General features: G+C 32.3%; 1 protein-coding gene across 1 annotated transcript; it reads right to left on the bottom strand.

The window, feature by feature from the left end:
• Positions 1 to 1,726: 1,726 nt before the first annotated feature.
• Positions 1,727 to 5,644, bottom strand: LOC136219552 (serine/threonine-protein kinase PBL34-like). Its single transcript, XM_066006994.1, has 6 exons — positions 5,375 to 5,644; positions 3,785 to 4,119; positions 3,574 to 3,709; positions 3,324 to 3,460; positions 3,124 to 3,247; positions 1,727 to 2,459 (listed from the first exon to the last, which is right to left on the bottom strand). Exons 1-6 carry the CDS (start codon positions 5,583 to 5,585, stop codon positions 1,936 to 1,938), a joined length of 1,467 nt encoding a protein of 488 aa, XP_065863066.1. The 5' UTR covers positions 5,586 to 5,644; the 3' UTR covers positions 1,727 to 1,935.
• Positions 5,645 to 15,841: the final 10,197 nt, after the last annotated feature.

The raw sequence follows: 15,841 nt of genomic DNA, 5'->3' as shown, positions 1-15,841 counted from the left end.
TTTGTCTATAGCAAAAGGGAAAATTAATAAAATTGTCAAACTATATGAGTATGGTATCCGTAAATTTCATTTAGAAAATGAAAAAATAAACCATACTAAAAGGAATATTGTCTAATTTATTCATCTAATATCAATAAATATAAAAAAAACATATACTTTTCATTACCAGTGTCGCATTATCTGTACGACTAAAGGTGCAAATGAGCCTATGAGCCTGTCTAGTTCGCAAGCGGTTGCATTTCGGCTCGATCAAAGCTCGGTCAAAATTCGAAACGATTGGGCTCGACTCGAGTTCAAAATCGGCTCGAGTAATAATGAGTCCGAGTTTGAGTTTCCTTGAGTTCAGCTCGAAAGTTCGTGAGCAGTCTCGAGAGTTTTTTTTATTAATGTTATATATATATTATTGATTTTTATTTTTTAATTTAAATACATTTGTTTAATTTTATTACACATAATATTTCCCCAACTTCTTTAAGTTGACCAAAAACTACAATTCATCCACTAAACTTCAAAACATTATAACTAATCCCATGAGCTTACTTATTTGGAACTAATAAACTCTCAAATTGCTTATTTAGAACAAATAACACTTCAAGTTGCTTATTTGGAACAATTAACTCTTAAATCCAAGAAAACATTCAACATAATATTACAACAGAAATAAAAGATATTTAAAATATCGGTTGTTACATCTTAACTAATTTGCAAATACATTAACAAAAATGCAAAAAAAAAAAAAAAAATAATGAAAATCACAAATATTATAATAGTTATTTGTTCTAAATAAGCAAGGTGAGAGAGTTAGTTATAACATTTTGAAGCTCAGATGTTAGTTGTAGTTTTTGGACAATTTGAAAGGGTAGGAGATATATTAAGTCATCTTATTACTTTGTTGTAGATTGTATGTTATATTTGATTTTTGGAGTATAATTTTTGATATTCTTTCATTAGAATGATGGTTTTAGATAATAAAATGTTAATCAGTTATAATTATAATTAAGAATATTCAAAATGAACCACCCAACCTCGAGCCAAACCTATATCAAGTTTAAACCGAACCCGGTCTCCACATTTCTCGAGCCGAGTCTGCTCCTGTTCGATCTCGGTTCTGCATTTTTCGACCCGACCCGAGCTGTTCGATCTCGGTTCCGCTCGTTTGCACCTTTTGTAAGACAATGGACTTTAATCTAAAATTCAATGCAGAAGGAAACTAAAAAATAATCATCAGTTGTCTTTTTCCCGTTAATAAGTTATAAATTTAATCCTATTGTTAGAGTGAATTTGAACCTATAGAATTTGAACCTATAATTTTAAACTAACGCTTATCAAAAGTTGTAATTTTAAATCTTGTTAACTAAAAATAATTAACAAAAAAAATGCATTGTTTCAAACTTTATTGAGTTGACAGAATGTTCAAAGTGTTCTAGGATGACCAAAACATGAAACAACATATAAAAAAGGAAAACTCGTTTTTCGTTAATGAAACTTAAAAATGCACCATCCGATACACGTTAGGCTTAAGATTATATTAAGATTGTATTGTTTCGTATGTATAGAGTAAATCTGCTTGTAAATTTGTACCTTATCCCGTGGAAGTACATCAGATTGGAGGTACCTAAAGAGCATTTAAATTTAAACAGCAAGGACCCTATTATTAAGATATAGATATAGTTGTAGATCAATGTGATGGTATATTTATCAAATTAAAGCAAAGAAGAGGTGGAAGGAAAGGAAAAAAGAAACATGTGATGTTACAAGAAAAAGGAGCTAATCAATAATCTTTAACATTCCAAGAATTTCAGACACTTTGCTCCGTATCAACATTCTCAACATATTGCTTTTTCCACTTTCCAACAACAAATGCTTTCACAGAAAAATACAGATCAATTATGGGGAAAATTCAGATAATTACTGACCCTGTCCTGTGTTTCGTTACTACGGTTTACCACTCGGTTTTGGCGATTGATGCGGGTATTGATGATGGTGGTAAGGAGACGCCTGCGTACCATTTGGTATTGAAAGGCTTCTTTGTTGCTGCCCATTCTTCAATAATCCTCCTTGTGTCCGGCTTCCGTTTTTCGCATTCGGGCTGTTCGATGCACTTCGGTCTGCCTGCATTGTTTGGAAATAATATGATGAGCTAGCCATGTCCTTAAGATTGGGTAGGGGCTTTAGTGCCTCCACAACTTCACTCATCAGGGGCCTGGCCTTCGGATCCCGGCTAAGGCAGTGAGCAGCCAGTTGTGTTGCTTTCTGTGCACCTTTTATTGAAAAGTGTCCTTCGAGCCGAGGATCTATTAATCGATAGAATCGCCTTCTCTCCAAGAGATGAGGCCGGGCCCATTCCACAAGGTTATGTTCTCCAATAGGTCTGTTCTTGTCCATGGATCTTCTCCCAGTTATCATTTCTAGTAAAACCACTCCAAAACTGTAGACGTCGCTCTTTGATGTAAGATGCCCTAAGACAAGAAAGTGCTAATCTGTTCAGACTTCACCAAACAAAATAAAATAGAAATTCATAAAACCATGAATATCTGCCTAAACCATTACAGTTAAGACTCGGAAAAAATATGACTTAAACGATCCTAGAACAGTCCCGAAAATGCACCTATTCTTCTGAATTTGTGAACCATGGGTATTTAAATAGAAATTCATAGTAATGATCATATAGCTTATAGCACTAATACATATAGTCAAATTTGTTTTCTGATGTAAAATCCGGTATTGATTTAGGTTCTGCCGATACACAATATGATACAACCAGAGGAAAAACACCTAATGCTTTTAACCATCCTATCAAATGACAGAATTTAGAAGCATCAAAGCAAACGAAATATTTCCCAAAAGCGCTCAAGGATCATGTATGATAAGACACCAGTATATATCCACAGCATATGAACACATAAATTCAGGGAACCAATTGGAAGGCAATGCATCCTAGTTATATACAAAATAAGATTTCCACAAACCAGTAAATTCCATCAAGCACAGATGAGAAAGAAATGACAGATCAGAAGAGAGGTGTCTCGGGTATTTTCACGAGTAAAACAACTTTCATCAAGTGAAATTGAGAATAAAGATGAATGAAGAAAAAAATCTAGAATTTTTTTTGATTAGGCATACCAGTCATCACATATTCAGGAGCAGCATAACCATATGTTCCCATTACTCGGGTCGATACATGGGTCTTATCTCCCTCAGGACCATCTTTTGCAAGTCCAAAATCAGAAAGCTTAGCATTATATTCCTGGAATAGCATGTTGTTAAAAATGCACACCACAAAAAGGTATTGTACATATAGTTGTGAAGGTTTCATAATGTACCGCATCTAATAAGATGTTGGAGGTCTTAAAATCGCGATAAATGACTGGTCTTTCTGCTTCTTCATGAAGAAAGGCTAGACCCTTTGCAGCACCCAAGGCAATTTTCATTCTTATGGACCACGGAAGAGGCAATGATCCTGTAAATAACATCATTATCAAAGAGTTTTATATCAACTTGCGAATGCAAATCAAGACTTTAGGCATGCTAGAAATAAAAGTGGAAACTAGATAAGGAAGAAAGGACAATTACTTCTAAATAGGTGGTTCTCCAAGCTTCCTCGAGGCATGAACTCGTACACTAGCAGCCTCTGATCATCTTCAATGCAGTAACCAATCAGCTTAACCAAGTTCGGATGAATAAGATCGCCAAGGAAATTCACTTCAGCCTGTAATGTACATAAGAAATAAGTTAAATTTGCACAAGATTATTTGAACATATAAAAAAAATCTAAGTTCCATACCAGCCACTCTTTGTGACCCTGAAGCCCATCATGATTAAGGGTTTTAACAGCAACAGTTAATCCTGTTCCAGGCTTTACTGGGGCAGTTCCATTTTCTTCAATCCATCCCTTAAACACACAACCAAAACCACCTTCGCCAAGAAGACTCTCGGGTCTAAAATTTCTTGTTGCCAACTTAAGATCATTAAATGCGAATTTTCGCAGTCGAGATGCAATCTTAAGTTCCTCTTCTAGTTTGGAAGTGGAAGAATTACTTTCTGTATTACTTGTAGTCGTCGATGAGATCACAGGAGCAGCAGGTTGCTCTATGCTTGTATCATTTGTAGATTTACTTTCTGTTGATACACACATAAAGTTATGCTGTTAGACTATATAAGCCATGAAGAAACGGAACATGATAGGTTTAGTCAGAGCATTGGCATTCACATAGATCAGCAATGCCACACGAATCCTCCGGCGTTGCAAAAATTGATGCCAATAAGACCATGAAAAACATCAATCATCATGAAAAAATATTTTTCGGGAACAGAAGAAAAGGGAGACACAAAATGTCTCCCTAATACCCAAAGAATCATTGTGTTTTGAACTTGGTCACCACACAAGTATAACATACAGCTTCCCTCTGACAATTTAACTGAACCTGGGACTCACTCTTCAACAGTTTTAAAGCCTCTCTTAATAAGATTACAAAACCATTATATCTACATGCATAATGCGTTCATATCTCCGATGTAAATCATTATTTACAGCTATTGTTACCGTCGACCAAATGTTTATATCACAAACTGGTAGTTCATTTCAAATGCTACTACCAGCAACGGACCGGACACAACTACAAACTCACAACCAGTTGTTTCAGACTGGAGTCACAGCGCAAACACCTTAATGAAATGCTTTCGAGTTCAATGGTCAATCATTATTGGTTTATGCCAGCTTTATAACAGCTAAAGGTAGAATTAGCTGTTTGAAGTAACCAAAACTAGGAATGAATAAGTAGGAGAAAACGGGTCAGACTCGACAAGAAAGAATGCTGAAACGTTTTCATCTTTAGAATAATCAGATGTAATCAAACTTGTTCCTGAGAAAGAACTTGATACCCTTATTAAGAAAGAAAAAAAAAGCTCAAGGTAAGTAAATGATTGGTCACAGCATATATTCAAATTTGAAAAAGAAAACAGGAAAGGAAGAGTAAGATACCCAATCTATGCAAATTGAGTAATGCCTGGACCAAAGTACAAAAGCATGCAAATCCCATTCCTCTATGAAGATTCACAAATATAAGAATCTCCAAGATTGATCTGCTACAAGCAGAAATGTGGAATTTCTAAAAGCAATTCCAATTATTGACTACACATGTTCTGGAAAATCTTGAACGAGATTCAATTTTCATAATTTCTTCAGCCAGGAGGTGAATCTCACACAACATTTTCATTAGTACAAGCAAATTACCTTACCTACTAACAATCTGATGCAAACTCACAGTTAGAATAATTTGAATCCACAAGAACCCAAAAGTAAAGTATACAAAGGTTTCCTTGAAGCAAATAATCTATCTGAAAAGGCAAAATCCAGAAGAGAATTATGAATTACCGCAATGAGTACTGGTCCCACTAACAGAGCTATCCACTTTGGATCTTGAAGAAATGCAGCTTCCGATAAACCTAAACTTGAACCAGCAACCTGTAGCTGCGTCATCTACATCATCTTCTCCACAATTAACATCTTTCTTCTTCTTCCTTCCCTTTGATTTGCTCACATCCACACAAACTTTCTCTTTTCCATCTTCACTACCTAATCCCATCCTCCTCTCCTTTCCTCTCACAAAAACCTAAGTACCTAGACCCACTTTTCATCCAAAACCCCCCCAAATCCCACCCCCACCCCCCAAATATAAACCAACTTCAAAACCCCCAAAACAAACAAAAAAGCAATCAAATTAAACAATTTAAACCCCAAAACCCATAAGTTAGATCACATGAAGAGGGTCAAAAATGGCAACCCAAATTGATTAAGCTGTGAAAACAGAAGTTGTTATGTTTTGTTTAACAAGTAGATGGAAGAAAGCTCAGAGCAGGAAAATGTCTGCTCTTAAGATAACAGAAATCTCAAGAAACCAAACAGAAGTCTCTGAAACACACACACACACAAAAACTTACACAAAGCTGATCAGTTTAAAAGCAAAAGAAAAATGGAAAATGTTAAATTAATTAATTAATTAATTAAAAAGTAAAAATATTTGGCTAGAAAAACAAAAAAGAAATCAGATAAAATTGAGAAACACCTATCTATCTATCCTTCCCTCTCTTTCAATTCATGCTGTCGATTCTGTGTTACTTTTTCAATCAATTTCAATTTTTAAATGGAATCAAAGACTGGAAAAAGCAATTTGGAGCTGCCCGAAGAATGCGGGCAGAAGGGGGGATTGAGCTTTCGGGCAGCTAGGAAGAGAGCTTGCTGGCTGGCTGCTTTAGTGTTTACTGAGTGCTAAAAGGGGGTAGTGAGCGGGCAATTCGGGCAAGAGAAGTAGAAAAACGTGGGGCAATTCGGGCAGAAGAGAGAAATAATTAGAAATTAAAGTGGGATCCATGTTGATGGTGACGTGTCTGCTTTGGTTGAGCGGACGCTAAAAAGCGCGCGTGTCAAATTTCATCTTTCGACGGTGGTGCTATACACGCATATTCCTCTTCTCTCCTCTCCTTTGATTTATCTTCTTAAATTTATTTATTACGATAAGATCCAAATTACTCTTATCGCTCTCATAAAAGTGTAAATTTACCTTAATTTATTAAATTGTAAAGCAAGATCTATTTTAATGTTGAAATTTGAATTTTATTTAAAAAAAAAATGAACGAGGTAATTTAATAATTATTTTACTGTTATATCAAAATTTCCAAATAAATTACTATAAAGTGAAACAAATTCCTTGTGTTTAACAAGGTGTTTGTAACTATTTTAATAATATGCTCCATCTGTTTCATATTACATGTTTTTTAGAGAGTTATTTAAAAATTAAGGATATTGTAAAAAGACATTGTTGCCATTTATTTATTGATTCTAATATTTATTTATTCTATAATAAGTCTATTATTCTAATTAATTTTCGTAAAACCGCGTTTTATAACAGAAAAAAAGATGTCTTAACGTGTATTGATCGTATAAAATGACATGTAATATGAAACAAAAAAAAATCTCTAGAAAGACATGTAATATGAAACGGATGTAGTAATAAGTATTTTATGCATTGTTTTTTTGTGATCAACTTGTATTCGATAGACTTAAATATTGATATTTTGATAAGTTGTTTATAACTATGTTAGTAAGAGAATAACTATATTAGATATAATTGATGGTTCCAATGGTAAAAACACATAAAATAATGTTTACTTTACTAAAAACAAAATAAACGCAGTCGCCACTTTAAGATGACAGTTAAATAATGAGTCAAATAATAGTAAATCAGTTTTTTTTTTTAACTTTTCTATTAGGTAGGATGACTTTGATTTTGTTTTGAAATATTAAGTAAAATTATATCATTTAATACGATAGAGTATATTTGCATTTCTTACAAACAATAAGGATAAATTTGAAGATTTTATTAAATATATTATCGTAGCTATTTACTTTTTATGATTTGTAACAATTAAAAATAACTCAATTTGCAAATTACTCTATATATTATATATATCTAACTTACAAATTAACTAAACTATAAATATTTTTTTATCAATTTTATGCATAAATCTTTTACTACAACCTGCACAAACTACACCATTTATTTCCAAATGTTTAAACCACAAAATTGCATTTCCAAAACAGACAACCAACAAATATATTTTTTTTACGCTACTATTTATTTAATTCAATTTTTATTTCATTTTGTTTTACAAGCAAATAAAAATAAAATCAAAAGAAAGATCATTCCAATTACTTGTAACTTTTTTTCACTAATTGAACGACACACATGTAAATGTCATTTGATTCATAGAATGAAATAAAATATATATTACTAAAAAATAGACCATGCAATAATATAGTAAATATTTTTTAAAAACAATAATTTTTTTTATGTTTGATTCTTGGAATAAGATGAGATGGAATAACGTAATTTTTTATTTATTTTAAACTTTTAATTATTACAATTAATTATTCAAATATTTAATATATATTATATAAAGAAAAACATGAAATAAAAAAGAAATCACGAAAAACCATAAAAATATACGTAAAATGAAAAAAAAATGTGAAAACATGAAAAATGAAAAAAACGCAAAAAACATGAAAATCGAATATATATATATATATATATATATAAGCTAGCATTTAAGAAGAATATATTTTTTGTTTCAAAAAAAAAAAAGAAGAATATATTTTTGTCTTTATTGTTTAAGAGCATATAGTATCAAAATAGACCTAAGGTTTTTTTTAGAAAATATCAATTTTTTTTCATGAAAGATTGGGATGTGATTAAGTGGCTAGACATCCCAACTAGGTTGGCACCCCTAACACACCAAATCAACCCGAAATATTATTAATAAAAAAAGAAGATTACAAATGGAGGAAAAAAAGAAGAAAAAAAATAAAGGTTCAAAACAGAAAATTAAGGAAAACGAACATGGGCAACATAGAAAATATCAATTTAGGCTCTACATATAAAATAATATTAATATAGGCTTAATATTTACAAAAGAGTACTAATTTAGACATCGATAATGGATTGTGACACGTTATTCATATTACTTCTGTATGTAGAGAGAGAAATCAAAATTTAATGAAATAATATGAGTAGTGCACATTTCGTTATCAAAACCTAAATTAGTACTATTTTAACTTAATAATATCGGACGAAAAAGTTGATGAAAAACGTTTTGTCACCTTATATCTTATTTAAGAAGAATGTACCATAATATAACAACTTAGATAAACTATACCAAACAAATGTGATTTTGGACATGGAGAATCTTCTATTACCATAAGTTAGCAAAGCAAATAGAATAAAACACATGATAGCAATGTTTCGTATTTCTATCAAAATCCATCTTCACTATTTTCCAAATTTTTACGGTATTTCACATTTTGTACCATTTTCCACATTTTTATTGTTTTTTTGTGTGTATTTTTACACTTTTTTGTTTTTTACATTTTTCATATTTTTTCATTTTTTCACTTTTTTTTTTTTTTTTTTTGCATTTTTCACGTTTCTCCATTTTTCATTTTTCGTATTTCTATCGTTTTTACATTTTTGGCGTTTTTCATATTTTTGGTATTTTCTTATTGGCTTAATACATACGCAGCCTCCTGAACTTGTCATTTTTTTTCATTTTACCCCATAAACTTAAGGGACAACCTATTGACCCCCTAAACTTTCAAAAAGCCACCCAATTTTACCCCAATTTACCGTTTTTGCGATTTTCACATTTTTCCCGTTTTTCACATTTTTACCATCTTTCACTTTTTGTTGTTTTTGTATTTTTTATTATTTTTACCATTTGTCACTTACCATTTTTCATGTTTTTCGCGTGAAATGTGAAACAAACAATCAATAATTATGAGAGGTGTAATTTTGAAAAAGAAATATTAGTTATGTAATTGTTATTTGTAGATTAAATTAAGGAATTTCTTTTAAATCTCAATTAGAATATATATAATTTTTTAATTATTTATATAGTTAGATTTTCGTATTTAAGATAATTAGAATATTTTCGTATTTAATTAAATCCCAATTATATATATATATATAATTTTTTAATTATTTATATAGTTAGATTTATTAAATATTAAAATTAGTATCAATATTTAAAATATATATATAATTTTATTAACAATTGAAAGGGAATCAAGATTATCTGTCATAGATGTCTTGTTGGAATCTTCTGACCTGCGGCGGGAGGGGTCCATTGAATACACTTTAACGGTCAAGTTAGAAAGAGAATGAGTAATGAAATGGTTAGAAAGAGATGGAGAGATAAAATCCTTTGAATGGTAAGACTATATTATCCTTGTGATTCAATCGGCTCTATGATCTGAGGCGCTAAGCCTGTCCAATAGCAGGACTTTGAATGGGCCATATATGGGCATGGACCTGAATGGGCCTTATATGGGTTTTTGACTTAAATATCATACCAAGAAGTTCACCCTGCTGATTGTGTGAGACATTTCATGTGAACCAATAGGTCGAGTGACATGGTGAGCGGTTCACTCAATGATCTAGAGGGGGCAAGGTTCAGTTAATTGGGTTTGGAGAGTTGAGTTGGTGGCTTTTGTGAGTGATTCTTTCTAGAGTGTGTCTACTGATGTCAAAGTTTGATAGAAAGGTGTTTGTGGTTGGTATGTGGAGCGAAAATGTCATTTTATCCTTCATGAACGTGCTTGTGTTTATCAAGGAGAATTAAATAGAGGTGGCATCATTAGTAGGGGTAATGATGAGTGAGTCATTTGGGTTTCCCGGTGTTCAGTATAAATAGGTTCATTTGTGTCATTTGAGAACATTACTCGCTTAAAATTTTCTTAGAATTTTCTCTTCAATTCCTGCTTTTCAAGTGCATTATTCTTGTGAATGTCATTTTTTAGGAGAGTTTCCAGAAATTTGGAATTAAAAAAAACTATATCGGTCAACTATTCCTACTGCTAGAATGTGAGGTTAGTCACTCTGTCCCTTTTGGCCTTTCTCGCATGTTTCCTCCATTTTCCTTTTATTATCTTTTCCCTTTTCTAGGCGAGAATGTGGTGGCATTGAGAGAATTAGTTGGTTTAGTTAGTGAGAATATGTTCGGAGAGGTTGGTGGTTCCCAATCGGTGTTGAGGGGGCTGGTTATTCGAAACTCCATTTTGAAAAAACTTCATAAGATGAAAAAAAGAAATAGGAAAAAATGGAAGAAATTTGTTATCCTTGATGCTTTTTCACCATCTAGGGCGGGGAAGAAGGTGCCTACTTTGTTGGTGCTCGCTCCTAGAAAGAAGAAAGAGAAGATATCTGTAGTGGTTAAGTTGAAGATGTTTCTGCCAAGGCCCGAATGTGGAGTAAGGAGAACTTGTGTTCGGCATCTATTATACTACTAGAGTCATATCAAGGGGTGGAACATGATCTTGGGACCTTTTACCAAGATTTTTTTGAGAAGATATGGTCGCGGGTGTCAGGGAAGAGGAAAAATTTACAGGGTAGAAGGTTTGACTTCTACGAGCAATCGGTTTCCCCTCAACTAAAAATCTTAGAGTATAAATACAACATCACAATTGATCAAGATTTGGGGGTTCCTTGTTCTACCAGATAGATCGGTAGTTACGAATGTCAACGTTATTCCATTCGAGTTGTGTAATTCCCTTTCCACATTCCAACGATGCATGATGGCCATCTTCTCTAAGATGATAGATGACTTCACAGAAGTCTCTATAGACAATTTATCTATTTTTGGGTCATCCTTTGAAAAGGGCTTAGCTAACTTGGATCGAGTTCTCCAACATTGTGAGGACACAAATTGATCCCACAATTGGGAAACATGCCAATTTATGGTCCAAGATTATATCGTGTTAGGACACAAAGTGTCCGGGAAGGGAATCAAGGTTGATCCGGTCAAGATTGAGGTAATTGAAAAATTGCCTCCTCCGGCTAATGCTAAAACAGTTAGGAGTTTTCTTTGGCCACATGCGTTGCGTTTTTTATAGGAGGTTTATTAAAGACTTTTCTAAAATAGCCATGCCTTTAACACAATTGCTCCTTAAAAATGTGAAGTTTGATTATTCTAACGATTGGTTAAATGCTTTCAAATTGCTTAAAGAAAAATTAATCAAAGCCCCCATAATGGTAAAGTTGGATTGGAACCTCCTTTTTTAACTCATATGTGATGTAAGTGATTTAGCAGTCGGCCCTTACTTAGGCCAGTGGGCAGATAAAATCTCCTGCCCAATTTTTTACGCTAGTCGGGCTTTTAATGAGGCTAAACAAAACTATTCCATCACAGAAAAAGTGTTACTAGCTGTGCTTTTTACATTCCGTAACTTTCGATCACATCGCGTGCTATAAAAAACCATTGTTCTTATTGACCATGCAACTCCTAAGTATGTAATGAAAAATCACCACGCTAAATCGAGACTGATGTGATGTTTATGTTGCTTCAAGAATTTGATATGGAAATTAGAGATAAAAAAAAAAGGAGTAGAAAACTTTGGTGCAGGTCATCTCTCTCACTTGCAAAGTGGAAAGTTGGAGTCTCTGGAACTTGTGGAGATAAAAGAAATATTTCCAAACGAAACACTTTATTTAGTAACTTCTCTACCATGGTACATCGATATGGATAACTTCAAGGTTAGTAATGTTGTTCCCCCTAACCTTACTAATGAACAAAGGCTGAAATTTTTCTATGATGCAAAACACTTATTTTGGGAAAACCATTCTTATTTAAGTCATGTACTGACAATATGATTCGTAGGTATGTACCATGTTTTATCACCAGATTTAAGTTCTGATCTCAAGTTAGATATTATGTGTATCTAAACTGAAAATTTTGTATGTAATTTAATAACAATTAAAATAGATGCACTCATGTGAAAAGCAAAAATGTGATTTCTGCCATATTTGCACAAATATTAACAAATGATAGTTAAAGTTAATATCCCAGTATTAACACAATGTGAGCCCTAGTGTTTCATATTTTGATTCTGCTAGGAAATATGGGATAAACTTGAAACAACATATAAAAGAACACAAAAAGTGAAGGATGTGAAAATAAATATTCTTGTAAGACAATATGAGCTATTCAAGATGATCCAAATGAATCCATACCGAATGGATTAACGGAAATTAATCCATGTGACATATACGGGTTCGGGCGTACCTTAATGAATAGTAGAACCTGAAGATCTCTCAGAGTAGCAGAAGCGGATCTTAGCACCACGATCTTATACCACCGGTAACAGACACCACACAATGTTAGGTGGGGAAGACTGAATAATCCACAGACTAAAGTGAAGAAGAAGAATGAGAGAGAGAGAGAGAGAGGAAGCGCAGGAGGCAAAGAGGAGGAGGCAACCTTTCTCTTATGTTTATGTTGTGATTAGGGCTTGGCCCGTTCCATTTCGGATGGGTCAGATTAATTAGATCCATACCCAATTAATCCTAACACATACCATCAATGAATTCAAGATTCACAACATTAGTGAATAATCTAAAGAATATTTGAAGATCATACAAGGATGAGGAACTCATAAAGAAACTTATGAGAATAATGCCAAGTATAGAGGATTCAAAGCTTACTTCCATCAACGAAGCCAAAGCTTTATCAAATTACTCATATGATGAATGTTTAGGTTCATTACTGACCTATGAGATGAAGATTAAGTTAATGAATGATCAAACACATGAGGAAAATAAGAGCAAGTCCATTGTCTTAAAAGTTGATTCAGATGCCAAAAGTGAATTCGAATAAGCTATTCTTTATAAGCAATTTTTGCAAAAGCAAAATAGACAAAAGAAGTTTGTCAAAAATAACTTCAACGAAGCATAAAAGAAAGGCACTCCACAAGTTGTTACATGTTTTGAATGTAACAAACCAAGTCACATCAAGTCAGACTGTCTGAAACTAAATAGAACATTCAAAAAAGAAAGAGAAAAAGACTATGGTTGCTATATAGAGTGATAATGAATTATCATTATCAAATGATGAAGAGAAAGTGAGGAAGTTTTTCAAATATGCTTCATGGAACTTGAACATCAAGAAGAAGAAGCAACAACCTCAACATCAAGTGACGACGAAGAAGAATCAAATGAGGTAATTCTAAATTCCATGTCTCACTTAGAAGTTGTTGATGCTTTTTATGGACTTTATAATTTATCTCAATAAACCATCTCAAAGTATAAAAGATACAAATACAAGTATACTCACATGAGAAAAGTTAATCTTGAAATGGAAAACAAGGTTAAATTTCTTGAAGAGATAAATCATGAGTTAAGACAATGAAAATTGAGAGTCTCGAAAGTAATTGTGAAAAACCTAACTTTGACTTAGAAAGATTTACTCATGGAGAAAATACACTTTAGAAGATATTAAATTCTCAGAAGAACTTGAATGATAAATCTGGTATTGGTTTTCAACAATCAAGCGCAAGTGAAAACGCGATGAAAGCATTAAAACTTGTAAACTCAAAGACACAACATTCTCATAAAAATATAACTTCTCATGTGTCTCATCATTCTCATACATTTATGACAAAAAGTAAAATCACATGTTTTTATTGCAATCATGGTAGACATGTAATACAAACATGTAGATTAAAAAGAAGGTATTTACAAAAGGAAAAACAAACCCAAAGAAAAAAAATCTTAAAGGACCCAAACACAATTGGGTACCAAAAAGTTCTTAACTTGTTTTGCAAGATTGTTTAAAAAGCACACTTAAATCATCAACATAATATATCTACAATACTTGTTTCAGACATATGTTCAATGTTAAAAACAAGTTCATCAAGTTAATAAAAAGGGTTGTATAGGAATCTGATAACAAACTTCATCAAGAAACATGCACACAAAGTTGGCATTACTTTAGAGTTTATTCTTATGATGAACATGTAGCTGACATATTCATAAAACCGTTGATTGAATAAAAATTCAGCTGTATACGTCAAAAAAAATGGAATGTCCAATTCAACCAAAGTTTAACAAATATATTTGCTATATTTTGCATAAACATTATTGTTAAATTATATTGTTTAATTATTATATTAGATTCACGTTGATATTCCGGCATCAAAATCATTATATTGCTTATGGTTATTACTTTTTGTCTTAAGCTAGGAGAATATGTTATTTATTAGCATTTAAAATGGTTCATCTAATACTGATTGGTTATGTAAATTGATATATATCTTATCTTTTTTATGTGAAAAGTAAGAGCATATTTAAATGCGATTGGTTGATAAATAGCATGTTCTACTTGTACTCTATTCAAAACATTAATGTCTATTCCGGAATATATTGGTCTTAAAAGGCTTTTATTCCTTCCATAAATAAAATGATAACCTCGAGGAAAAAAGTAAGAAAAAATGTAAGAATGTAAATTCCATTGTTTATTCAAAAGGTTTGATTTTAAGCATCACATGCTTAGTTGTTTAAATTCATATGAGTGTTCAAAAGGTGTTTTAAAATTAGAAATCTAATGTACTCTTCTTTCTCAATTAATGCTCCACTGCACTCTAATTTTTCTTCTTTACAATTCAAGTCCTGAAAAATATGATTTGACACATTGCTTTCTAATATCTCTTTTTTTAAATATTTAAGAAATAATAATAATAATTTATTATAAGCAAGTGCATGTACATTTAATGTCTTTACTAATATCAGTTTGGAGGTTGAGTTTTCAACACAGATTGATGAACATTGATGCCCAAGAAAGATCAAAACAACAAGATGATCTTATTTGCAAAATTCAAAACGTATACCTATGGCTGGAGTAATCATGTTTCTACTCTAAGGATTTATCATTCTATAATTGGTTAAGGAGAAATCCCGGTCTTACCAACCCATGGTTGATGTATGGACATAAATCTACTATCAAAGAAGAAAATAATTTCATAAGCAGAAGAAAAGGTGAGTGAAAGAAATGGAAATAAGAAAACATCTCAAAAACTCAACAAAATGGGATGTAAACAAGCACCAACCTATGGTTGGTGTACTCATTATGGTCTACACATCAATGTTATACTCCACAGAAAATTGAGAAGCTCAAAGCACTATCAACCATGGAGCATATGTGTTCTATGATCTGTTTTCATAAATCTCATAAGCAGCAGAAGAAGAAAATGGAAAGAAACAAGGATGAATAAATTTCTTAGAAGCTTACTTGATTAGATTTCCATTCAAGATCTAAAAGAAATTGTGTATAAGAATTGCTTCATTAAAAGAACAATCCTTATTCCAATGTATGGACTAAATTAACACAAACAAGCCAGATAATGGTTCTAATTCATGTACCATCTGAGATATCAAGATTGCCCAAGAAATTGTGAAAGGGAAGTCAATATGAAATATGCCAACCAAGAAGACTAATAGAAAATAACAAAAGGAAATAG

This window comes from Euphorbia lathyris, chromosome 2 (genome assembly GCF_963576675.1).
Source record: "Euphorbia lathyris chromosome 2, ddEupLath1.1, whole genome shotgun sequence".
NCBI lineage: Eukaryota > Viridiplantae > Streptophyta > Magnoliopsida > Malpighiales > Euphorbiaceae > Euphorbia > Euphorbia lathyris.
Note: the sequence above shows the minus strand (reverse complement) of the source record. Positions and strands in the feature narration are given on the sequence as shown.

Excerpts from the sequence above, each read along its gene's own strand:
- LOC136219552 (XM_066006994.1), bottom strand. The coding sequence starts at position 5,585 with ATGGGATTAGGTAGTGAAGATGGAAAAGAGAAAGTTTGTGTGGATGTG. Across the intron at positions 3,461-3,573 it reads GGAGAACCACCTATTTAGAA|GATCATTGCCTCTTCCGTGG; the intron begins GTAATTGTCCTT and ends TGTTATTTACAG. Across the intron at positions 3,248-3,323 it reads CCAACATCTTATTAGATGCG|GAATATAATGCTAAGCTTTC; the intron begins GTACATTATGAA and ends ATGCTATTCCAG.